Source organism: Leptopilina boulardi, unplaced genomic scaffold, assembly GCF_019393585.1.
Source record: "Leptopilina boulardi isolate dan_hultmark-lab unplaced genomic scaffold, ZJU_Lbou_2.1 LbouV2_278, whole genome shotgun sequence".
NCBI lineage: Eukaryota > Metazoa > Arthropoda > Insecta > Hymenoptera > Figitidae > Leptopilina > Leptopilina boulardi.
The window spans coordinates 2643414-2669940 of NW_026137838.1; the positions used below are offsets into that span (position 1 = coordinate 2643414).

Here is a 26527-nt window from a genome sequence, read left to right on the forward strand (position 1 = left end):
AAGTATCAAATGGAAATAATGAGATATAAAAAAATGTGATTTATCTTATTTTACATTTATTATAATAAATTTCTTGTGGGGAGATTTTTTTCAGACAATCACAGTATTGAATATCCATCGACCCTAACGCATGGATGCAAGCAAGATTAAAATGTGAAGGTATACATAAAAGCGTTCTCCGATCAGAGAATGGTAGTCAGTCGGCTCAATAAGTCACTTTAAATCTGGACTCCCTGAAGAGAACCTCCGACAACGTCGTTTAATTTGTTAAGTCTTAGTCATCAATTGGCAAATCAATCAGTCTTACAGGATTCAACTTTAAATTTCACATTAAAAAAGGTCAGTTTCTGTGTTATAAATATTTTTTAATTAATTTATTTATTCATATTAAATTCATTAAATTTGTTGTTTAATTTTTTTATTCATTTAATATTCCTCAGTTTTCAAATTTTTATTATTTTCGTTATTTTCAATTTTTAAGATTAAAATTTTTTTGAATTTTAATATTTTATAATTTATTGAAATTTATTTTTTAATAAAAAAGGTATTTTTTCAATATAAACTTTTCTTATTTTATGAAATCATTTTAATTAACTTCATTCATTATTTTATGAATTTCTTTTAAATATGAACTAAATTAAAATTTATTTTAATAATTAAAGGTTTCTTATTTTTTTAATTGAAAAAAATTGGTATAACAATAATAAATAATAGACAATAATAAAAATTTATTATGACAATAATTATTTTCTAAAAAATGAAAAAAATCTAAACATCTAAGATAAAAATAGTAATTACAATTAAAATCATTTTTTGTTTATTTCTTGTACTATAAAAATTTAAAAACTATCATAACCACATTTTAATGAATGCATTAATTATTGCTGAAACAAATTTTTTTTTAATTATATTCGTACCTCATTAAAAATTTGATGCCAAGTGCTTTGAATTAGAGTAGGAAAATTTTAATGAAATTGTTAATAGATTTTTCTACACATGAAATTAATTTTACGATTCGTTCAACTATAAGAACTACTTTTTATGTGATTTAGTGCACGCAGCAAATTTCGAAACATTTTATTTGTATTGGCCTCGAGGAACTTGTATATCTTTTGTGTATCAGAATGCACTTTCGCATTCAATATATATACTTGATTCGTGTCTACAATATTCTTTAAGTGCAGTACACTAACTATGCGACGAGAGAGGAACACTTTTATTTCAAAATCCAAACTTTGAAAAAAAAAAAAAATCATTTTAATTACGTATCAAAGGGAGCAAGGCTACGTTCTTGTAATCAAGTTGAAATAAATTTTCTTTCACGTACTCAATTTGCACGAAACAAGTCCCGCAAATATTGGAAAAAACATTTAAAATTATTTAAATTAATTTTTTTCTCTACAAATTTAAAACGTATACAATGTAACTCGGTTAATTAATTTGCATAAATTAATTACCGGTCATAAATTTCCATTTTTTTTTCATGAAAACAGATCTGAATACATTTTATTTGATTTGGAAATCAATTTCATTTAACTAATTTAATTGAAATTATTTTTATTCATCTATTTTGATCATTAATTCATATAATTAGATTTAAAAAAAAAATTTTTACATTCAAGGAAAGTAATTGTTGATTATGCAAAATAAATATAGAAATGTCATATGAGAAGTTATCATTGACTTTAATATGTAAATATAGAAAATAAATTTTGTTCCTCTTATAAAAATGAAAAGAAATCAGGACAACGACGACTAGTCGCTGTGGACTTTAATATTACTTTTTATTAAAATTCTTTTTTTTTTACAATTTATAATTGTTCTTCTCTTTATTTTATTTGCATAAAAAAAAATTGATCATCATAATTTAACGATTTGAATATTCAAATGATTTTTATATAAAATTAATTAAGTTCAATTTAAAAAATTTTTAAATAATATTAATGAAAAATATAAATTTTAACATGTTAAAAGTTTTAGATAGGGCTTTTAGATAATAAAAAAGTTTTATGTAAACATGGTCCATTTGTAGGTCACGAAGCCTATAAAAATGAAATGTGTGAAAATAAATTTATTTATCTTTTTTGGTCTAAAACGTATATTTATAATACGAGGTGAAAAAATTTCTATTGGTTAAATAGTGTTAAAATTCTCTCATAATAATTGATGCAAGAAAATTAAAATACATTACATTTACTCGCCTAATTAAGGCTTTGAAAAGTCGTTTACCTTTTAAATAAATATCACATTCTATTTAACAACAAAACCTTATTTCATATTAGAAATGCAAAAAATAATTTAATTATGAAATTGTCAATTACAATTTATTTTTTTATAAATTAATATTTAATTTCTATAGAAACAAAATGATTATAGTGTTTTTTTATGAATTTAAAAATAGGAAGTGAATTGGAGGGTCAATAATTAGAATCATTAAAATCTATTTGAAAAAATAATAATTTGAACAGAGGAGAATTTCTTTTTATTTTCCAACATTAATATCAATTTCTTTGGAAGGCATTTATCAAAAGATTTCTATTAAACATTCTCATCATAATGCAACTGTATGAAGGATATTACATCTTTCACTGTCACTTTTTTTTTTATTCATCAAGAGCTCGTAATGTATGTTTGAGATCATAAAAAATTATTCACTTTTTGTTTCTTTATAATTAGTAAAGAAATTTCTAAGTGTTTATAATTTTTTCAGTTAGAAAATTTTTTTTTTTATTTTGTCTAGATTTATATTTTTTTGTAATGTAAATATTTTTTTTAAATATTTAATAATAATTAATTGAGAGAATCATCATCATTCGAAATAACTTTCTCTTTTTTTTTTGTACGAAATCTGAACAACTTTTCTAAAATATCGTTTATATAATATTTTTTTTTCTCCAATTTTCGAAAACTCAAGTTTTGTTTGTTAAATGCAAATTGAAAGATAAAAAAAAATTTAACTCATCATTATTATTTTTAATTAGTTAAAAGAAAAAAAATGGTTAAAAAAAGTAAATCAATGAAGAATTTAATTTTTTTATTTTTTTAATTACATAGCCGCAAACAAAATTATTATATGAATATTTATATAAGATTGATAATTTCCGTAAAAATTATATTTACAGTTTTGTTGTTTTTTATGTTTGTTAAATTGTTTATAAAATGACGACATAATAATTATGTGAATTCCTATTTTATAGACACCTTTTGACATTAATTGCATATCCGCTTCAAAAGGGGGGTAAGGGGGGTAGGTGGGGACTTTACTCAGACGAATGGATGAAACAATATTGAATCATCATTGATTTCATTAGTTTCCGAAACGAAAGGTGGCTTGGCAAAATATTTTTTTTTTTTTCGAGAAGGCCTTGAGGGTTTATAAACGATTTCACATTGAACTAAGGTCTCTTGGGCACTTCTTTCACCCTTTTTTTTATTCTTGAAAAATTATAGCTTGCACTCTCTGTTTTTTTTTCGTTTAAAATAATTTTAGTTAAATAAAAATTGTCTTATTAAAATTTAATTTGAAAAATATTTTATATATTTCATTGAAATTTATTGTACACAAAATTTTTTAATTTATTTTATTGATAATGAATTTTTTTTTTTTTGCAGATTGAATAATGGAACCAACAATACCAGAATGGTTCCGAGATAGAAATGTTTTGGTGACAGGTGCCACGGGATTTGTGGGGAAAGTTTTAGTAGCCAAATTACTTCTCACTTGTCAGGAAATTGGAAATATTTATATTTTGATACGAGAAAAAAAGGATGTCAGTCCTCAGAATAGACTAAAACATCTTTTACAGGTGAGAAAATTAATGAAAAACGATTAAGAAATTATGAAACCGTTTTTTTTCGCTTTCTTAGCGCAAAAAAAAAAAATGTGCGTACTTAAAAGAATTTAAATTGTTTATTTATAATTTTTGTTTTGATATTACCTAATGTTGGGCTTTGAGAAATAAAATATTGATAGTCTTGAAAAATTGATGAGTCAAATGAAGAGGAAAATTTTTTCTCATTAAAAATGATTAATGAAACAGGTTTTCAATTTTGTAAAAATATGTATATTTTTTTTTTTCATTAATATTTTTGCATTTTATAAAAATATTTAACAATGTTTTCTTCTAGCTCAAAAAAATTCTCGCCTTATTCCGGTTTATATTTTACATAATATCTTATTCTATAACCAAGTTTTCGTTTATAAATAAAAATTCAAGGCTGAATTAGCAGGAACTACTTTTTTTTTAAAATCTTTAACCAGTTTTTGTTTAATTTAAATTGTAGAGAATGAACTGTGAACGTTAATTTTCTTATCAATATTTTATCTTTTTTAAAAAACATTTCGAAAACTGGAAAAATTACTTCTTACTACGCTACAATGTATAAAAGAATTAATTATACTTTTATATAAGAAAATAGTAATATAATTTTTAACTATCATAAACATTTTTTTTTTAGTAGGTATTAAAAAGTTTTTTGAAAAATTACATCATTGTGAAAATGAATTTTATGGATATTTAAGTGATAATTAACTATCAACAAATTTTAATATTTTTACCAAAAATGATTTTCTTGTAAGAAAATTATTTCTTATATGAATATCAATTATACCATTTTTGATGCGATTGGCAATTTTTTTTATAGTTGTAACATATTTAGTTATTATAGAATGTGAAATGTTTTCCTTAATATTATTAATGAAAAGTGAAAGCTGGAGAAAATTATATACATATAAATTGTATTGTTCATATTTTTTTAAGGAAAAAATATTTTTCATATTTTTTTTTAATATTAAATAGCTGAGAGCTCTTTCTTTACATTTTATTTGATTTACTTTTTTTTTTTTAATTCGAATATAAATGAGATATTTGCTACTGATTCTTGAGGAGTTTGTTTTGATATATTTTTTTTCTCCCCTTGCACTACATATTTGCATCGGTCTCTTTAACGCACAAGAGAAAGGAACTTACTGCGCGTAACTGAGTTATTTTATTTTGGTGTGATTTAAATTATCTCAACATAAAAAATGAAAAATAATTGCAAGCCTTGAAGTTTTATAAAATAAGAAAAGTTATATAAATTATGTCTTTGCGTACAAAGAGTCATAAAGTCAGGTACTCCAAAAGAAAACAAAATAATCTCCTGTGATCTCCTGGAATTAATTTGTAGCACAAAAAAAAAAGAAGTGATCTACGATAATGATAATTATTTTTAATTTTATATGTAAAATAATATTTTTCTCATTTAATTTTTCTTTTTTTTATCTGAAAAAATTTTGATAATTATTTTTTTCTTTTTCCAGCAAGAACCATTTAGAATATTGTCAGAGAATAATCCTGAGAGACTGAAAAAAATTGTTGTCATTAATGGTGATACAACAATTGAAGGACTTGGATTATCGCTTACAGATAAAAATCGTTTAATCGAAGATACCTCGGTAGTTTTTCATATGGCTGCAAATGTTAGATTTGATCTTTCATTAAAAACTGCTATTAATTTAAATACAAGAGGAACGGCTAATGTTTTGTCAGTTATAAAGCAGGTAATTAATTAATTATTTTATTTATTTAAATAGAGAAAAAAAATCTAATTTTGTTAAGAAAATTAAAATATTTTTCAGTTTAAAAAATTAAAATCATTTATTCATGTATCAACTGCATATTGTCAATGTGGAGAAGAAATTTTAGAAGAACGTGCTTATCCAACGCCAATTTTACCAGAAAAAATGTTCACTCTTATTGATACAATGAATGATAATATTTTAGAAGCATTGACACCAAAATTATTGGGTGATCAACCAAATACATATGCCTTTAGTAAGGCATTGAGCGAAGCTGTTGTGTCAAAATCTGGCATACCTACAGGCGTTGCTCGACCCTCGATCGGTAATTTGATTTTCTGTACTTTTTATTCTTTTTGCTAATGGCAAATATATTTCAAATTTATAATTTTAAACAAAAGAGAAAATATAGAAATCAAACGATAGTTAATTTTTAATATACTTAATTAATTTTGTAATATATTTGCGAATTATTTATATTAACTAATTTTGATTGGTAAATTCTATTTCAATTCTATTTTCTCCTAAGGATATTTTTAATTTATTTTTATTATGCTAAATATTTCAAATTTTTAGTTCTTATTCGATTAATTTATTATCTATTATATAATTTTTTTTAAAATGATGATTAATTTTTTTTTCATTCAAATCATTATTTATTGTAAATTTTTGGAATAAATTATCTTACATTGTTTAGAATGTGCAATTGGTAATCATCAATTTATTCACACATTATAGTAACTGATTGCGCTTATAAAGTATATTTGATTGCATCTTAATAAATATTCATTTACTTGATATTCTGTAAATCTTTCATAAATGACGTACTGTGCATTTCTTTTTTTCTTCAATATTGAAATTTTTTTTCAATACGTAGAAAAAAGTGTTCCATTTATTTTTTTTTTATAGAAATAATTCAATTTTTAATTCTTAGCTTATGTAATATTATTTATTAGTAATAAAATAAATTATAATTTAATAAATAAACTTCAGAAAGCTTACTAATTTTTATATTAAATATAAAAATTAATTAGTAATCTTTCTGAAGTTTATTTATTAAATTATAATTTATTCTATATATAATTTATTATTATTAATTATAATTTATAAATAAATTTTATTTATTTACATTTTTAAGCGGGCTATTTATTATATATTTTTTAATAAAATTTTGTTATTTAATAAAAAGAATGAATTTAAAAAAAAAAAATTGCATAAAATTTCAATATTTAATTAAAATGATGTATTTCAGTGACTGCATCTTGGAAGGAACCAGCTCCAGGCTGGGTTGATAATATGAATGGACCAACTGGTTTAATGATAGGAGCTGGCAAAGGTGTAATTCGTTCGATGCTCTGCAATCCCGACTATCTCACCGATATTATACCTTGTGATCTTGTGGTTAATGCCACAATTACACTCTCATGGAAAGTTGGCATTGAACAACCAACTGAACCAATTTTCATGAATGTTACTGAAAGTGGAAAAAATCCAATTTCCTGGAGGTACGCGCTCGACAGTGGCAGAAAACACGCTCTCGAAAATCCATTTTCAGGTGTGGTTTTTAATTATCATTATTATCTTATATTACAAAATTATAAGAAAAAAAAAAAAAGTTCCTGAAAAAATTTAAATATAAATGGAATTTTTAAATAATTTATTTAAACCAATAATCCCAGAAAATTGTTAATAATTTTTTTTTTTTTCATTGAATGAATTCTTCCTTTAATCAAATAACCAGCAATTTACTAAAGAAGTAATTTCTACTTTAAATGTACTTGACATTTATGTAATATTTCGCAGTGTTTTCAAAATGACAAGAGACTTTTTTTTTGTACTGGAAAATGAAAAATAGAATAAATAAATCCTATAGTAACAATTTATTTATATTATTAATTATTAATTTTTTTTTAAAATCATTTTCTAGGACCTTTGTGGTATCCTGGAGGTGGATTCACAACTTCGAAAATTGTTCATTGGTTCTCTGTATTATTTCTTCATATTATCCCGGCTTATTTATTGGACACATTATTATATGTCACTGGGAATAAACCATTTCTTGTAAAAATTCAAAATCGAGTTACAACGGGTCTCGATTTACTGCAATATTATACGACGAAGCAATGGAATTTTCGGTAAAATTATCAATTTTCAATTTTAATTGTACTTGTTAGTTTTAAAAAAAAAATAACAAAGAAGTGAAAATTAATTCATACTTGAAATTCGGATTTTAAATTTTAATTAATTTTTCTATTTTTAAATCGTTAAAGACAAAATATTTTATTAAGTTTACTTTCGATGATGAAAATTATTTTTATTACGTTAGAAAAATTTGCAAAGAAATTACCCATAGCGGATGTTTGTCATCCTTCTTAGAAATCTCTCTTTTTTTATTAAAAAAAAAAAAAGATAATTTTTTTTTTCCAAACTCTCGCAAAGTTTATTATTCTTGTCATAGTTTTCTAATAATAGATTCATATTCATAATTTCTAAGACTTGAGTAAATTGAACGATTCTAATCTGCAGGAAATATAATTTATGTTGGTGTCTTTTACATTTACGTAAATGTTTGTTTCGTCAAGTGTGGTAGGTCAACGGGTTAATGACGGAGAAACATTTACATTTAAGCTATTTTATGATCAAGACACTTGTTGCACTTTAAAATAAATTGCATTCAATTTGAATTCTTTATAATCAAAACAAGCTCGAGATATTTTTTTTTCTCGTGTGAAAATTTTTTTATTTATTTTCGTTGATTAAAATTTAAAATTATTAAATTATTAAATTAATAAATTAATGATTTATGTTTACAGAAATGACACGATGAAAAATTTGGAGAACAGTTTATGTACATCTGACAGAGAAACGTTTTTTATGAATACCAAGGCTATTTGTTGGAATGAATACATATTAGATTATATATTGGGTACTAGAAAGTATTGTTTAAAAGATGATCCTTCAACTTTGCCACGTGCAAGACGTGTTTTTGCATTTTTATATGTTGCAGACTTGTGTCTTAGGATAATATTTGGAATTTTAATTGCTTGGTTCATTTATTCTTGGATGGTGCCATTTAAAACTTTAATGGAAGTCAGAGAAATTTGAATTGTTTAAAAACTTTTTGAAAAATTTCCTTTTTTTATCATCTTAATTTATGACTAAATTATTTTTTTTATGGCAAAATTAATTAATATAAATAAAAAAAAAAATGTTTTGACAAAAATGTAATAAAATAATTTCTAGTTAAAAACATTAGTAAAATTGGATTAAAATTAGAAAAAAATGTGAATGTTAAAAAGTAACTAATTAGTGTTATTAGCTTTGTTGATTAATAATTATTAAAACGAAAATTTATGTCTGGTGGTTTTTTTTCGTTAATAAACTAGATAAATACAATAATCAAATATACAAATAAAAACAATAAATAAGTGCAAAAAAAAAAAATGAATAAAAATGATATTCAAGCGTTTTATGAAACTGTTTTCCAGTATTTTTTATCCTTTTCCAACATACGCACATATAAAAATGAAGTAATACTTTTAGAAAGTTATTTTATTTTCAAAGATATTACTTAATAAAAATTTGACTGATGTTAGAAATATTATAAAATTATAAAGTTGGTGTAAGAAGAACAAAATTCAAAAGTATTACAACACAATATTATCAATGAACACAAATCATTCGAGAAACTATGAGATAAATGATAATAATTTTTTCTTAATGAAAAATAATTTGAAAATATAAAAATATATTAACAATATAAATAAATTATATATAATGGAGAATAATTGTAAAACAATTTTAATATTATTTATCTAATTATTCGAATAAAGTATTAGTAAAAAAATAAAAAAAATAATTAATTAATTATTATTAGTAAAATTATTCGTAATAATTAATAAAAAATAATTTGATAAATATAAAAAATGTATAAAAATATTGTAGGGGGAATTAAAAAAAAAAAAAAAAAAGTGAATTGCAGGCATCCTGAAATGTTGAAATTTTAGTGACTAACTTTAAAACTTCGTCTAGTGTATACACTTATTCGATAGTATCTGTCCAGTTTACTTACTCTTACTCTCACCTCTTTGCTCGACTCGAATGGTTTAAGTCGTAGCAGCAGCAGCGCACGAAAGTTTTCTTGCATCATCGATATATAGAGGTCGAAGTGTTTCGCTCTAAGGATATAGTAAAAATGTAATTTACAATGTTCTGCCATGAGAAATGGCACCTGCAAAATGTTATTCATATAAAACTACTGCCAATTGAACTCGTTCTTTTTTTCCTTTCTCCTTGCGATAAACTATAAAAAAAAAAATTTCATTTACAAACATTTGAACTCATCTTGAAAATTGTACCTGTTCTTCTCATAATTATTTTATACCAGAGATTTTTTTTATCTTTTCATTTAAATTATAATAAAAAAAATTTATACCTCAATAATTAGCTAATTTAATTATTTGAAACTAGATAATTTTCCTCTAAACTATAATTTTTCTCTAAGTGATTGTTAAATTATTTGTCTATCGTAAAACAAACTTATTATTACTTAACTCTAATTTTTTCTAATATTTGTCCTTATAATTATATAATATTTTATTTTTACTGGTATAAACAAAGTCAATAAACGGATAATTATTCAAAAAAAAAAAAGGATAAACAAAAACAAAATGTAATAAAATTATCTAAATTATTTATTAAAAAAAATTTATTGTTGATTTTACTAACAGTAAATAAATGAAATAAATATGCAAAAAACCAGTTTAAGTGAGGAGGGTACGTTACAAGTCAGACAAGTGAAAAGAGACATTTACTGAAAGACAAGTAGAAACGGAAATTTATTGAAAGACAAGCAAGGGTCAAGTGCCTGATGTTTTTCAAGAATGAAATGAATTACATTGAAACGATAATAATTCTCTCTTTTTTTTTTATTTAATTCAATCAATTGCTATATAATTTTGTCATTTATTAGAAACTCCCTCTCTCTTTTTTTTACTTTTGCAAATAATTAATAATAAAAGTACAATTTAATGGCAACCCAATTAAAAATAAATTTAAAATAGAACATTCTTTTTTTTTACACATATTTCATAATCATAAGCCATTCTAATGTTATATAAATGATCAAACGTAAAATTAACTAAGACCCAAAATAGAAGAAAATGATTTAATAATATGTATATATATATATATATATATATAAAAGTGTGATTGCTGAAATTTCGAACGTGATTTCATTAATTCACTTTTAAATCCTTTTTTTAATACATGAAATTTATTATACAAAAATTTTGAAATAATTAAAAATTTCACAATTTAATTTTTCTTTGTTCTCATTTTTTTTTTTTTTTTGTCGAAATTTCTCTTACGAATTTGTGAATAAAAAACTTAGAAAAAAAGATAGAAACTAAAAACTGTTCTTTGTCAAACGAAAAATTTATTTTCCATATATTTGGATATGGAAAATAAATGTATATTTTCTGTAATTTAATTAGATGTTTTATTTTATTTCTTGTACTTTTCCCACTGTAAATAATATTTTTTTCCCTGTATATTTATTTGCCATTTTTAAAAATAATATTTGCTATTATTATTTCTATTATTTCAAAGAATTTCAAATTTTTGTTCTAGGAATTTTAAAAAATTATATTAATTTATTTAAAAACTAAAATTACGAAAAAATAATTTAAATCAGAAAATTGATTATAATTAATTAATTATTAATTGGAAAATTAATTAGAACATTTTTATTTGTAAAAATAAAAAAAAAGATGAAACAAACAATGATTAATCTTTCAATAAATTTCACGGATCTCTTAATATTCTTTATATAAATAATTACCATTGTTAATGAAGTTTCAATTCATTTGTGAATCCCCGAATTTTTTGGGTCCGTAATAAACGGCCATACGGTCCTGAATCAGTAAACCGATAAATGACCGGTAGACGTTGGGCCATATTATGTCGGTCATGTTACCTCAGTCTGCAACGGACTCACCAACCTAACGTGTCGAGTTGAGCTGGCTGCAAATTATAGTGTTTAACGCCTAACGAAAAAAAAAGAAAAAAAACAATCGTATACGGTCGCTTGGACGCGTCACATTTTTTTCGGCCAGTGTTCCAAGGGAGGATCCAATATTCTCCTTGTAAGTGATTTAAAATTAAACAATTTATAATTGTTAATTTATTTTACTTTGCCTCCTTTTTGACTTCAAATATCGCGGGGCTGCAAATCCCTTTCTATTCTTCAAGACCTCAACACGTGGAAAACCTGAAAAAGTTTATGTAATTAACAAACTATTTAACTTTGTAACAGTGATCGTGTTCAATAGAAAATATATTTTATTATTTTCAGTGAATAAAAAAAAAAATTACTGATATTAGTATTTTTTAATAATTAGTCAATATAATTTTTTTTTTTATTGATTTCTTATGATTTTTAATTAATTATTGTTTTTTGCTTAAAAATTAAATTCTCTAATTATTTTTTTTCAATTATTCATAAGTTGACTCAATTTTTTCTAATTTTTATACTATCTCAAATCATCAATTTATTGAAAGGAAATTTTTTTTCTTTGACGACAAAATTATTTAAATTTTATTTGAAAAGAATAATTTTATGAAAACAAAAAAAAAAAATTGATGTTCTGTGTATAATGTATTCTAATCACGAAAAACATTTCATTTCCTTTTGTACTTTATGCAACAAAAGCAACTATTTTAAAATGATCGTATCATCAGAAGAAAATTATATCCAAGAGTTATACGAATGCGTTTAAGAATAAAACGTTTGACTTTTACTCGCGACATTATTAAAATGCACAATAAATAAATTTTATTTGCACATATCATTTCACTTTTAGAAATTCAAGGAACAATGTTTTTTTTTTTTTTTTTTTTTTATTTTAAAAGTAACTATTTTTTAAATTACATTTTTGAATAAAATTAAATACTCCATGAAAATTTTTAATTATAATTAAAAAAACATTTTTTTTTTCAATAAGGACTGAAAAAAATAATTCACGAATTCAGGCAGAGGGGGAGAAAAATATATTTTCTTTAGGAAAGTTTGTTCGGTTAAAATTTCTCAAAGTCAAGGATAGTGCGGTTGATTCTTATAATGACAGTAATCTCTTCAGGAGAGGAAAGCATTGTTTTATTTCTATAATACGTGAACAAACGTGAGATCATAATAACGGAATAATTATTTTGATTTAAAGGAGGAAAAAAAAAGTTAGCGACTGACGAACTGCGAAATCGACAATTACAAGGGTGATTAGCTTCATTGTTCATTTGTCACTTCTATAAAAAAAATAATAAAACAAAAAAAAAACTATACGCATATATTTGCATCGTTAAAAAAAAATTTTTTTTTCTCTTAAGCTATTTACAAATTAAAACAATAAATAAATTTTTTAAACAAAAATTCAGAATAAAAGCACCTACTAAAAGTTATTTATAAAATTAATTTTTTTAAATATAATTTTAAAAAATTATTTATTCCTTTCAGTTTCTAATTTCTCGATTATTTTTTTCTATATTCTCCGTTATTACAAGATCAAGTTTCAAACAAATTATAAAAGATGAAAAAAAAATTGCATAAATATATAATAGGTAAATTATAAAAATGTTATTTCAAGTACAAATTGTTTTTGTTTAATAGTGCACTTCCTTAACGTGAAATTCATATTTTGCCACACTTTAAAAGAAATAATATTTAACGAAAAGTATGCAATTTCTTGTTATTGCCAATCGTGCTTACTACCAATTACTTCCAATCACGTGATTATATTTCACAGCAAATGCAATGCTGTTATAGGTGAAATACATATTCATGATTAAAACACGATTTCGCATATGTATGTTGAAAAATTTCGCTACATATTCAAAATGCACCTTTCCTAATACCCGACATTTGATAATAGTAATATTCTCATTTATTGATAATTATAATATTGAAAAAAAAAATAATAATAACTATTTTGTTTTACATTATTATTTTTTCTAATAATAATTAAATAAATAATAATAAAAATAGTATTATTTTTCTTTTTTATTATTATTACTAAAATAATAAATCTTGTTAATAATTATGGAAAAAATAATATTGTTATAAATATTAAATTACAATAATATAACAAGTCTATATTTCTATAATTTGATTTAGAAAGTCAGTGACTCTTCCTTGTTCTAAAAATAAACTTCATTAGAAGTCAATTGACATGAGATTTATAACTACATGTTACATAAACAATCCTATTTTTTTATCTTTTTTATCCAGGATTGTAACAATCAATTATGTTAATTTGGAAAATTAATGTTTTTTTTTACATTATTATTTTCAATTTAAATAAAGGTGTGATTTGCATTTTTAAATAAAAACTTTACTCTACTTTTATGTTTTACATAATCGTATTCATTTTAAGAATTTGCACTTGAGTTTAAAACTGGTTTCTAAAAGAATTCCAAATTATGCTATATTTATGATCAACGACAAAGTCAATATTGTTAAAAATTTCTGGATGAAGCGCAGAATTTTTGTATTATTTGACGAAAATTTCATAATGAAATTAGATTTCAGAAAATTGTCAATACTTTTTTTTCAAATGATGAAAATATGAAAGACGAAGATTAAAAATAACTTGTTGCATTATGTATTTATAATTGTGAACATGTAATTATTTCCTAATGATCTTTTTTACTATTATCATTTTTAACTGATTTTTTATTTAGTATTCAAAACTTGTTTATTTATTGTTTTAAGCTTCAGATTGTGTTTTAAAATTTATAATAAAATTTCTTTCAATATTTTCAAAATTAAATATTAAAATATTAAATAATATTCAGTAACAATATAAAATATTAAGTATTTTAAATTCTTTCGTGAAAATTATTTGTATTATTTAATCATTTAACCTTTTACACAAAATATAATTTATCTTTAGAAATTTATCATTAGAATGTCAACTTGAATTAAACAGAAAAGATAAAATTTTACGTAATATATAAGAAAATAGAAAATCAAAAGTTCAAAATGATTACACTATTGGATAAATTTGTTATCATATATGAAAGATCAGGAATTTTTTTTTCATTTTATATAATAATAAATTAAAAATAATTGTTTGAATAGAAATGAAAAATTTTATATTTAACTGATAATGTTACCTATGTTTCTTTGCAGAAAATTAATCCAGATCAGCAATTCGTTTGAAAATCATGACGGAAGTGAAAATAGAGGAGTGGCCAGATAGAATAGCTGAAGTATTCAAAGGTCGTGAAATTTTACTCACAGGAGGCACTGGATTTTTAGGAAAAGTTATAATTGAGAAATTTTTGAGATGCCTGCCAGAAATTGAACAAATTTATCTTCTTGTCAGGCCAAAAAAGGGAAAAGATCCAAAACATCGACTGGATGATATATTTAATTCTGCTGTAAGAAAAAAAAATAAATTTTTTTAATTAGCTATTCTTAATTACAAACTAATTTATTTTTTCAATTTCGAGAAGATAGTCAAAGACAAATAAAAATTCAAAATAATTAATAATTTAGACATAAAAATAAAAAAAAAAATAAACTAAAGCGAAGATGTTAAGAACAACGAGTGTTAAATTCTGATCTCACAATATTACGTATTATTACAAAATCAACCTGCAAAAGTAAAAGTGTATTGCACGGAGAGAAAGTCTATATACCTATACAACAAGATACATCGTTGCTTGTGTTCGGAAGCTGTATAATTGTGCAATGACTCATTGGCGTGCAAACGTTTATTCTATTAGTTGCAAAGAATTTGCGTACGAATGATATTTGTTTAAACGAGGCCAAGAAAAAAAAAAATAAACGAATAAAAAAGAAATCAAGTGAAATAAAATACTCTAAAAGCAAACTAAATTAAAACCTACGATTTTTTTTACATTTTCCATGTAATAAGCACTTTCTCAAATCAAATTTCCAGTTTAAACATGAAATCAAAACAAGATCTGAATTTTTTTTTTTTTTTTAATTACTCAAATAACTATTATTTTTGTTTCTTTAAAAAAAAATTATTTCTTTCCCTGAGGATAAAAGTTGTTAACTTACAAGTTAATATTTAAATATTTTTCTTTAAGTTTCGAAGGTTTTTTTTCTTTTTCAAAAAATAATTTTACCTCTTGGTGAAATAAAGAGAATTTTTTCGAAATAACAATAATTTCATTTTAAACATGGAAAATAAACTTCATGAAAAATATGTCATTTAATGATTCAGGACACTATTCTGGAAATTATATAAGAGAACTCGATTCTCCTGAATTCTGCACAAAAAAAAAAAATTGCAAAGTCATGTCATTACTTGCAGGAATAATTTAAATTCAATAGTAAACCTAGTTCTCAAGCAGGTTTTCATATTTTTCGTTTTATAAATTTTACATGTATATGTATATTATTTACAGAGTAAAAAAAAAAAATTAAAGTTTGTTTTTGTGGGAAGTAAATTCGTCAGGGAAAGCGTCTTGGGCCTGGTTATAATACTTATTGCAGAAACAGAGTCAAGGCCTCGTTCAAACATATAACCGAACGAATATTATCGCATGGTGAAAGTATTAAAGCTAATATATGTTATGTCATTATATCTTAACTGAACATTCTAACGCAATATCAGACGTACATCATCGTATGACGAGAGTTACGTCAACGAGGTTCAATAAAACAAGGCCAGGGTACTGGAATTTACTTCCAATTGATTATACCCCCCAAAAAAAGAAAATTCAAGTCAAGAGCAAATCATTAACTTTCGTATTTTCAATGAGAAAATTAAGAATTTCGAAAATTGCCATCAATTTCAAAATGAAATTACAATAATTGTTTAAATTCAATTTCAATTTTAAGACAATTTTTTAAAATTAAATTAAAATTGAAGCTGATCCTTGAATTTTTTTAAATGAAAAACTTTTTATCTAACAAAATCATCTTTTACAATATCGAACTTTTTTTTATTCATGAATGATTTGAATATTTTTGCATACGTTGAATTAATTTAAAGGATGTCGACGTGACTTTTATCGAAAAAAGAATATTAAAATAAAACAAAATCCTGAAAGGCCAACGACACTTCTCTGACTCAAACGGGAATTCCTGCAACTCAAGGCAGAATGCAAAATGAGGAAAAAAAAAGAATGAAGGTTGAATTTGAATCATTGTAAATATAAAAAATTATTTCGAAAAAATTCTCTTTTGTTAAATTTTCAAGACAATTGGAAAAAAAAAATTACTGTCAAAATGTATTTTTTTCAATTATGTTGCATTTTTAATAAAAAAAATTTTCTCAATTGTAGTTTTCGACCTTTAAAATATTCAAGGATACTTGAAACAAAATGTTCATAACATGCAAATTCAAGGCAATCATGTAAATCATTTGATTATGTGATAGGAAATCAACTACACATAATGACGCGAATGGCAAGATAGAAAAAAAAATGATTACCATGTTAAAAAAAAAAAAATTGCAAAACTTTCTAAAACCAAAAAAAAAGGGGAATTATAGTTTATTACTCTAAACAGGTCAAAGTCACGTTACGAAACGTTGCAATAGTAAAATTTATCACTTTAGGAAGTTTGAATTTTTTTTCTTAACGAATTATTTACAAATCGAATTTTATTTATTAACTTGTATATGAAAATTATTATTTGTAATTAAATAATTTCAAATTAAATTACTTATTTTTAATATTGAACTATTTACTTTTAATTAAATAAAATAATTGTAAATTTTCGATTTGCTTACCTAATTTTAAAATTATTTTTCAGCTTTTTGAAAAAGTCAAAGCACAACGAGGAATTGAATCTCTGAAAAAGTCCGTAACCGTAATTAGCGGTGATGTATCGTTACCAGGATTGGGAATATCAGCAGAGGACAGAAAATTGATATGTGAAAATGTCAGCATTGTTTATCATGGAGCGGCCACAGTCAGGTGTTATAATATCTGAAAAAAAGAAATTAGTTTTTTAAAAAAAGAAACTTATAATTTTTAAATTATTATTTTTTTTTTAGATCTTTTTATGACTGATATAATTGTAAATGATTGTCTAAATTAATTTTTAATTAGGTTTGATGAACTACTTAAAAGAGCTGTTTTGCTCAATACTCGTGGGACAAAACAAATGTTAGACCTGGCTAAAGAAATGAAAAATTTAATTTATTTTGCACACATCAGCACTGCCTATTGTCATCTCGAAGAGAAGGTATAATTTTTTTATTAATTAACGATTAAATTATATTTTAATAAATAAATATTTAATACCTAACTTTCCATAGCTTCTTGGCGAAAAACCATATCCACCACCTTCGAATCCACATAAAATTATCAAATGTGTAGAATGGATGGACGATGATGTTGTAGAGGCAATGACTGATAAAATTTTGGGAAATTTACCAAATACTTATGCATTCACAAAAGCCTTGTCCGAAGGTCTTGTCGAAGAAGCAATGCCACATATTCCAGCAGTTATTTTGCGGTACACAAAATTTGATTGTTCCAGAAAAAAAGAAAAATTAATTTAAAAAAAGTTCTTTAAAATTCTATACAATTGTGCATTATTTTCTTTTTTTTTCTAGACCAAGTATAGTGATTCCAGTTTGGAAGGAGCCTGTGCCAGGTTGGACGGATAATATTAATGGACCAACAGGACTTTTAATAGGAGCTGGAAAGGGAGTTATCAGAACGATGTATTGTAATGAAAATGGTTACGCTGATTATTTACCAGTTGATATTGCAGTTAATGCAATATTAACAGCTTCTTGGAATTATATTTACTGCAAAGAACATCATAAAAGAGTTTATAATCTCACTAGTAGCAGTGATTTTAAGGTTGATGATTACTATTTAGATAATTTTTTTTTTGTAAATTATAATTTTTTATTTGAATTTTCTTCGCAGGTAACATGGGCGGAAATTATAGAACGAGGTCGTCGAATTACGGAAAAAGTTCCTCTCAATGGCGTTGTCTGGTATCCTGGTGGTAGTATGAAAAAAAGCCGTCTCATGCACAATATTAGTGTTCTTTTCTTTCACATGATTCCTGCCTACATAATTGATGCCCTTATATTTCTCGCCGGACACAAACCAATGTAAGATTATTCTAAAAAAAAAAACGCGATTCCTTTTTTTCATATAAAAAACGGAATCACAATCTTATAAAATTTTTTTTTTTTTAATAGAATGTGCAGAGTACATCGACGCATTCAAAAAGGTTTTGAAGTTTTTGAATATTACGCCAATAATCAATGGGATTTTGTAAATACAAATATTGCAGAAATTAGAGATAAATTAAATCCACGTGAAAAAATGTTGTATCAAATTCACGGTGATGATTTGGATTTGGATGCTTATTTTGAAGCTTGCATAAGAGCTGCAAGAGTTTATATTCTAAATGAACCGCCAGAAACACTGCCTTCTGCTCGTAGACATATGAAAGTGTAAGAAAATTTTATTTGCAAATAAGTTTTAATTTTTAAAAATATTTTCTCCAAATTTAAAAAAAAAAAAATTGTCCAAACAATTTTAGCGCGGTTTTTAAAACTAGCCAATCACAAGTCATTTACAGCATAGTGATTGGTTAGTTTTAAATCTCGCGCATAATTCTGGACAAATTTTTTGTATGTTTATAAATTTTCTTTTATATTAATTTTTCAAAAAAAATTTTTTTTTTAATATTCAGAATGTACTGGGTGGACGTGATCACGAAAATCCTCTTCTTCGTCTTGCTCATTTACATGTTCGCATGTTGGAGCGAAAGTTTTCGAGAATTACTAGCTCGAGGCTGGGAATTAGTCACTCGACAACTAACATCTTAATTTATAATTTTTTTTTTTTTTTAGACCATAACTTATATACTTTTGTACTTTCGACCAATTTTTAGGTCATTGAAAATCGACTGCAAAACATTTCACAGATACATAAAAAGTTATTTACATTTCATTATAAAAATAATTTTTTTTTATACTTATTAAAAATCATGCATACTTTTATTTAAATTCTAGAAGATAAAGACAAAAATTATTTAACAAAAAAAAATTAGCTAATACGAAAATATGTACTCTACTTTGTAATAAAATTTTTTTTAACAAAAAAAATGGAACTACAAAAATGGAAAATTTAACCTTCGAGAATTTAAAATTGTAATTGATAATAAAGGGACTATAAATTTCAATATTTTTTTTGTCGATTTATTTTAAAATATTGAAAATAAATTTTTTTTTAAATATATATATTTTATATATATATTAATAGTGATTTAAGAAATGTATACAACATACCGAGTAACTGCTTGTGTGGTTAAAAGGAATAAAAAAAGAAAAGGAATTCAAAACATGTTCACCGTTTCGTGGTTTTTATTTTTAAAAATTAGAAATAACACCACTTCAGACGGATTCTTGAACTGGTGGTTCGTAGCCTTCTGGTCTATCAACTTTCGAACCAGCTTCACCACCCTCACCACCTTTACTTCCACCTCCATCCCCGTGTAATTCCAACAATTTGCTCAATTCAAAACGGGGTTTCTTTAATACCTTAACCTGTAAACAAAATTGAAAATTTATTTCCAGTTAATCATATTAACAATATATTTATAAAAAATCAATTTTGTTTTTTCAAGAAATAAAAATAGCTTTTTATATTACACACCTTACGAATATAGACATCATGAAGTGGGTAAATTCCCTGACAAGCTTTCTCAATATCCTTGGCAATAGCATCGGGTAAAAGTTTACTAACAACGCCCTTGAGGTCACTTTTAGAGATGTCCTCGTTGATGATTTCTACCATCTTCTTGCGAATGTTGCGCACCTAAAATGATAAAATCTCAATAATTACACAATTCTTCAATTACTAATTTAAATAAAGTACAATTTTTAAATATTTTCAATTTAAAAAATTGTTGCGACTACAAATAACACTGTAGCCATTCAATAACAACAGTGTGGTAAGAGAGTCCATTTAATCTACGCAAAACTTAATACCACTGAAATATTACAAATTACAACAGATCAAAGATTGCGTTTGTTACAAAATTCTAAAAACAAAAAAAAAATTCCATCTCTTACTTGAGAATGTTGAGCGTAACACGTTTTTCTTGTGCTCTGTTGATCTTTGTTCGTGAAACCAATACAGAATACTCTCAAAAGATATCCGTCTGTGGTTTTAACATCAACGTGTGCCTCAATTAAAGTTTGCCATTTTTTCACCATTGATCGAAGTTTGTCAGTGGTGAGATCCATACCATGGAAATTGGTCAAGACATTACGTCCTTGAACATCTTCGGCGATGAGTCTAAATTTTCTGAAGGATCTCTCGGCATCGTTATCACTTTGAAGATCAGCAAGTGAAACTTCAAATACTCGGAATTTCAAACCTTCGGAGGCGATTTCTAAAGAAATGATAAAAAAAAAATTTAATATTCTTTCTAAATCAATAAGAATCATAAAAAGAAAATATTCTACTATTCTATTATATATAATATCTAATATTCTATTATTTATATTAAATAAAATAAAATGTCGCAAACACCAAGTTTATCGTTACTGTGAAATAAGTAACAAAATGGTAATGATGTGTACTTTTTTTTAGCAACATAAAACGCCACAAAAGTTTTGAATCACTAAAATGGAGCTGGAGTTGCATTATTTTAATACATTAATCAATAAATTTAATTGTAAAAAATTGAAAATTTAAGAAAATATTGAGACAAAATTACAAAACTTACTTGTTCCTTGAGTCCTGTTAACCAAAGTTTTACCGACCTGGCGGCTGGTAAACATCGATGGTGCTTTAACATCATACCAATCTTTGCGAGTGAATGGGTCGACACTATCAAAATAATAAAATAATTTTAGATACATCTACAAGATGTATTTTAGATTAAAAAAAACAATTAAATCATAATGCTAATACTAAAAAAAACGTGACTAAAATAATTTCACATATTTTTAGGTTAGGTTAAACTCCAAAAAAAAAACACATTTAAAAACCAAAGCAAACGAAATTAAATTAGACCTTACAAAAATTACAAAGTACTCATTAAACAAAAATTTATTAGTTAAATAATAGAAACAAAAAAACAAAGTTCAGTGAAATAAGTAAACAAATTACATTCTAAATAAAATAAAACAAATATTTGTATTCTATTCAGAAAATCACTGTATTGAACAATTATACCAAAATATTTTGTTTTAATACAAAATAGATATTAAAAAATAAGGAAAATATAAGAGGCATGGAAGATTTCAAGTGTCACACGCGTTAAGAAATCCATTATAATCACGAACATCGTCGAGCACAACACAAAACCAAAACATTTTTTATATCCAATAAAGCACAAATTATAATGCACAATAAATATAATTTACTCACATCTTCTTTTTGACGCCTTTTTTGCCTCCTTTTGAAAGTCCCTTATTTTTACCCACCGCCATGTTTGCGGTTTACAACGGAAAGAAGTGTGCGACGTGCACAGAAGAAAAAGGCGGAAGTGAAACGAAACTACTGCGACCTATCAGCGACATTTGTAACTATCACAATTCAAATTGCGCATGCTTACAATTACTTTTTAAATTTACTTAAACAAATTTATATTTTTAAAACATTAATTTTTACCACATTGTTATTTTTATTATTAGTTTTTAAAAAAAGATAATTTTTACTAATATACAATGTATTAGGAGTGTTTTACATGTTTAATAATTCAAATAAGCGCGCTCTCACTTACCTCAAGCATGCGCAGATAACTTCACAACAGTTACATGCATTTACGCACTTACGTAGCGACAAGTATTTCACGGGATACTCTGTAAACACCAGGTAAACAGCGTAAACACATAACAATCAGTGCAAAGGTGCAAAAGTAAACATAACCTGATTTTCCCTAGTATTCTTTTTTTTCTAAGTTATATTTATTTATGAATATTAAATAATAGGTTTAAAAATTGTCCTCCAATTGAAAACATAATTGATCATTGTGAAGTTAGTTGTCTCGAATGAAATCGATGTTACAATCATATAAATCGATATAAAAGGTGTTCAAGTCATTAACGGACGTTGGGAAAAGTTTATTAATCAGTGAGACAAAAACAAGGAGAGTGGCTGTTCCAAATGATTAGAAAATCGGAGTGAAGGCAACTCGCATGCGCGTGTATGAGTGAAAAGCAGGAAGATGAAAAGAGAGATAGAGGTAAGTGTTAGTCAATAAGAGAATGGAATGATTGAGAGAGACAGAAGTGTAGATCGAATGGCGGGGGTACTGTAGATGACACCTGTAGCTCGAGCTGATCAGTTTCGCCGCGACTGTCATCGTTGATACATTATTGTTTTTGTGTACAGATGTTCATTATTTTATGTGACGTGCACGTGACAAATTATTGCATACTGAATAATCATTAAGTGCGACAGGTGGGTGTTATTTCTCAACGTGTTTATTGTCATTAGTTTTATCGCGACTAATTTATTCTATTTACTGTTTTTCGTCTTATCCGCAACCGTTTAATTTTTCCCTTATTCCCCTTCCCCCTCTCCCTACAATTTAAACAAGTTTGATTAGCTCCTTGTAAACAGAAGACATAAATGTTTAATATTCCAGTGAATCGTAGATAATAGCATTTTTTTACTTTTCATATAATTATTTAGTTTCTCGAATTATGAACGTTAATTTTAGCTAGTTGATGTGGTAAAAGAATGTCAAATTGAAAATAGAACTTTCCTAGTGAAGGTTAATCCACCTACGCCATCTGTGTTAGTTTTTCGCGGACCGTTATATTTTGAAAATTTTTGTGTTATAATCGGATCGTGGATAGTTATTGTAATGTTGATTTTTTTTCGGTAAAATTAATAGCATGTTTCATGTTTATTACATATTGAAAGTTAAAAACATGGAGTGTAGACGTGGAGCCGAACAGGTTTTATTCTTTAAGATGAAGCATGGATTCTTACGTTCTTAACTGAAAATAGAAAGGTAACTACTGTTCACCATCAGGCTTTAAAAGAAGATAATTTTCTTGGAAGTGATTAACGCGCAATTAACATTTGAAATGGATTTATATCGTGTTTTCGTGTTTATTTTGTAAATCAAGTGATTAATTTTTGATATATAAAAAAATTATAGGTTAAGTTTGTCAAAAGTGATAATATTGACGAGTTTGCTCTATTTTGCGAACGTCGCCATTTATTGGCAATACGTCAATGATGTAAATATTAAATGACAACAATATTCGAGAGGTATTTATATACAATTTTTTTTTCCTTTTCTTTTTATCTTTTTCATATATTAAAACGAGAGTAGATACAACAAGAAATAGGTTAGGTGTTACAAAATTTTTTCTAACTTTTATACCTCTTTGCATCAATGTTTTTATATTACATAGTTTAAAAACTTATAATTGATCGACCTAGAATGAGAAGTAAATGATGAAATAATGATGCAATTATTATATACAGATAATTGCGGAATTCTTGAGGTTTTTCAAGTTTGTTATTATTTTAATAACGTATTAATCTTTCCTTTGTTGGAACGTTTGTTTTCGTAACTTAACCTAAGATTATGTGTCTGAAATTTCAATTCCGATTCTAAAATGGTGATTGTTTTTTTCATTAAAATTAAATATTTAGAGGTTAGAAATTTTTAAATTGAAAATAAATCGGTTGTAGTTTTTTTTAGAATATTTTAATTGTAGATATTTTATTTTAGTACGCAGTAAATTGTTTTTATAGGTGTTTTAATCTTTAAACGTTATTGATTTAAGAATCTTTATTAATTATTTAAAGAATATCTGAAAGTATAACTTCTTAAACGGTTATTGGCGTTGTACGAGTTGTCTTCTTGTTTTCATGTTAATTATACATGTATATCAACATCAGGATCAGATTATTGTTCAGTAGAGCCCAAGGCTGTAATTTGAGATAACGATTTGTATAATATACTCTTTTTCTATTCAAAAGTAATATTTTGAATTTGAAGAATTATTCAAATTAAAATGTTTTGTTTCTATTTTTCAAATACTTTCAAATATGTAAAAATTGAAAACAAATTTCAATTTATTACAATTATAAATTATTCAAAATATTTTAAAATTGTTTTTTTTTTATTTTTACAGACGAACATATACGGCGACATTAAAAAAAATTGAATTTAGAATTTATTAAAATCTTTCTCTTTCTCGTTGATTTGACGACATTATCTTTAAAACATTAAACGACTGCTCCTACCACCTTCGACCTGCTAATCGCTTAGACTTGGACATTTAGCGAGGCGACAGAAATCTTACTGCTTTTTAGCACAGTATGTCGATTATCAAGGCGATACTCTTTCGATATTTTATAGATCATGATAAATCTTCAATTAATTCACAATATCCTGGTTTCATATGGTAACGCTTTTACTATATACTAGTGACGTAAATGTGACACAGAAATCGTGAAATGTGTGAAAAATTGGAGAAAATAATAGACAACAAAAATCAGGTACAATAATTAAATATTTATTATTTTCTCTTTTTTCTTCTCTTGAATTTTTCTATTATTTTTCGATTTAGAATTTATAATAGACATTTCTTATCAAAAAGGATAGAATTATTACCACTCAATTATTATCGCTTGATTGCATTGATAACGGGGTTTAATTTCAAAACCTTCAAGTTAGAAAAAAAAAAAAACAGCTGAAAGTACATTATTGAAGGTTTTGTTGACTTTAAAAATTAGATATTTATTTTTATTATAGTAAATTTTGTAGTTTTGGAAATTTAAAAATTTTTTTTTAATTTGTAATTTCAGTTATATTTCGTTATTTCAACGCACTTTATTCAGAGAGATACATCAGGAAGTTAATGGAAACACTTTCGTTTGTAAAAAAAAATTCCTTCGAGTGAAATCAGAAAGATGGACGAATTTTTGAATTTGTATATATATATAGAGAAAAAGTAGATATATAGCAAAGTGATCGTGCACAAGTCAGTATAGAGAAAGGCAATGGGAAGGGAAGGCGGAGTTGCGAGACGAGGAGGAAGAAACACAGATTGGACAGGTTGAGCTCCGCATCGTCTTGCATTCCAAGAGGCAGCGGATTCCGGAGCGTTTTCATCGGGGAAGTGGAACGCTTACGGTATAACCATTTTCCCCGCAACTCAAGGAGCTTCATCGCTTTTTAGAGAGCAAACCAAATGACATTGAATTGAAAAATCTTGGATATCTCTATAGTTTTTGATGGATGCTTATCGTTGTAATCGTGATTTACGTCCTTGAATCACGTAACGCTTTTACTCTTCTTTGACTTTTCACTTGGTTATAAAACCCCTTCCCCTCCCCTTATTTGCGAGTAGGTTCATATTTTCTCCTCGATCTCAATATTCTTACCAAAAAAATTATTTAAAGCCTTTTCTAAAATTATTTACTGTTATCGGTATTTATTTTCAAATAAATTAAAATTCGAAATTGTCCTTTTCAATTTGGAAGTTTGTAGTAATAAAAAAGAAAATAGTGATATTATTGAAGGCAAACCAGAAGTAGTTGCAGGTAATTAAAATTTCCTCTTTCGACCTGCTTAACAGAGGGGCAACTTCCATAAATTGTCGCACAAAAGTTGTTTTAACGGATTAGAAAGGATCTTTGAAAATTATCCTTGTATACAATAATGTGTAGGAATTTCCCAAAATTTTTTTTTTTTTTGAAAAATAGTTGACAGATGATTTTATAACTGAACATCTTTTCAAGTAAAATAGTCATAAATGTAAGGAACAAAAGAAATGGAAAATATTTGTTACGACCTGCAATTTTGTTAAATATTTTTTTTTCTATTTTATGAAATTGAATATTCTGGTACTCTTATTTATTATTTATTTATTTTTTTTTGTACACTGAATTTAAGACAAAAAGTTACGAAAACAATATTTAATTTTGTTTTTTTTTTCATGAAAACCAGTTGTTTTATCAGATGTTATCAGTTAG

At 25.0% G+C, this 26527-nt stretch overlaps 4 protein-coding genes across 8 annotated transcripts in view; 3 read left to right on the top strand and 1 right to left on the bottom strand.

The window, feature by feature from the left end:
* Positions 1-75: 75 nt before the first annotated feature.
* LOC127281922 (putative fatty acyl-CoA reductase CG5065) lies at positions 76-8914 on the top strand. 2 transcript variants are annotated; one of them, XM_051305909.1, is made up of 7 exons: positions 76-339; positions 3613-3806; positions 5303-5542; positions 5621-5885; positions 6813-7115; positions 7488-7695; positions 8374-8914. In XM_051305909.1, exons 2-7 carry the CDS (start codon positions 3621-3623, stop codon positions 8663-8665), a joined length of 1494 nt encoding a protein of 497 aa, XP_051161866.1. In that variant the 5' UTR covers positions 76-339; positions 3613-3620; the 3' UTR covers positions 8666-8914. The 2 variants fall into 2 exon arrangements, with proteins under 2 accessions (XP_051161866.1, XP_051161867.1); XM_051305910.1 differs by lacking the exon at positions 76-339 and adding an exon at positions 3304-3400.
* Positions 8915-11539: 2625 nt separating this feature from the next.
* LOC127281920 (putative fatty acyl-CoA reductase CG5065) lies at positions 11540-19749 on the top strand. The gene is made up of 9 exons (XM_051305906.1): positions 11540-11706; positions 14745-14995; positions 17349-17512; positions 17648-17783; positions 17857-18056; positions 18157-18409; positions 18479-18669; positions 18760-19017; positions 19260-19749. Exons 2-9 carry the CDS (start codon positions 14780-14782, stop codon positions 19393-19395), a joined length of 1554 nt encoding a protein of 517 aa, XP_051161863.1. The 5' UTR covers positions 11540-11706; positions 14745-14779; the 3' UTR covers positions 19396-19749.
* A 165-nt stretch (positions 19750-19914) lies between these two features.
* LOC127281923 (40S ribosomal protein S3a) lies at positions 19915-22117 on the bottom strand. Its single transcript, XM_051305911.1, has 5 exons — positions 21950-22117; positions 21303-21406; positions 20644-20966; positions 20225-20386; positions 19915-20115 (listed from the first exon to the last, which is right to left on the bottom strand). Exons 1-5 carry the CDS (start codon positions 22009-22011, stop codon positions 19963-19965), a joined length of 804 nt encoding a protein of 267 aa, XP_051161868.1. The 5' UTR covers positions 22012-22117; the 3' UTR covers positions 19915-19962.
* Positions 22118-22467: 350 nt separating this feature from the next.
* The window catches only part of LOC127282010 (AF4/FMR2 family member 4-like), a 225096-nt gene continuing 221036 nt past the window's right edge, over positions 22468-26527 (top strand). Inside the window, exon 1 of one of the 4 annotated variants that reach the window (XM_051306070.1) lies at positions 22468-22766. The gene's annotated coding sequence lies outside the window, so the exon portion shown is untranslated. Of the gene's footprint in view, positions 22767-22830; positions 22985-23034; positions 23544-23629; positions 23807-26527 lie in introns of those variants that run through there. The other 3 variants (XM_051306069.1, XM_051306071.1, XM_051306072.1) reach the window with 3 other exon arrangements.

What these genes read in the sequence shown, in the direction of transcription:
- LOC127281920 (XM_051305906.1), top strand. Translation starts at nt 14,780, where the DNA reads ATGACGGAAGTGAAAATAGAGGAGTGGCCAGATAGAATAGCTGAAGTA. An exon ending in ATGATATATTTAATTCTGCT is followed by an intron (nt 14,996 to 17,348) that starts GTAAGAAAAAAA and finishes ATTATTTTTCAG; the next exon opens with CTTTTTGAAAAAGTCAAAGC. An exon ending in ATTCCAGCAGTTATTTTGCG is followed by an intron (nt 18,057 to 18,156) that starts GTACACAAAATT and finishes TTTTTTTTCTAG; the next exon opens with ACCAAGTATAGTGATTCCAG.
- LOC127281923 (XM_051305911.1), bottom strand. Translation starts at nt 22,011, where the DNA reads ATGGCGGTGGGTAAAAATAAGGGACTTTCAAAAGGAGGCAAAAAAGGC. An exon ending in AAAGGCGTCAAAAAGAAGAT is followed by an intron (nt 21,407 to 21,949) that starts GTGAGTAAATTA and finishes TTATTTTGATAG; the next exon opens with TGTCGACCCATTCACTCGCA. An exon ending in GTTACGCTCAACATTCTCAA is followed by an intron (nt 20,387 to 20,643) that starts GTAAGAGATGGA and finishes TTATCATTTTAG; the next exon opens with GTGCGCAACATTCGCAAGAA.
- LOC127281922 (XM_051305909.1), top strand. Translation starts at nt 3,621, where the DNA reads ATGGAACCAACAATACCAGAATGGTTCCGAGATAGAAATGTTTTGGTG. An exon ending in GACTAAAACATCTTTTACAG is followed by an intron (nt 3,807 to 5,302) that starts GTGAGAAAATTA and finishes TTCTTTTTCCAG; the next exon opens with CAAGAACCATTTAGAATATT. An exon ending in CGTTGCTCGACCCTCGATCG is followed by an intron (nt 5,886 to 6,812) that starts GTAATTTGATTT and finishes GATGTATTTCAG; the next exon opens with TGACTGCATCTTGGAAGGAA.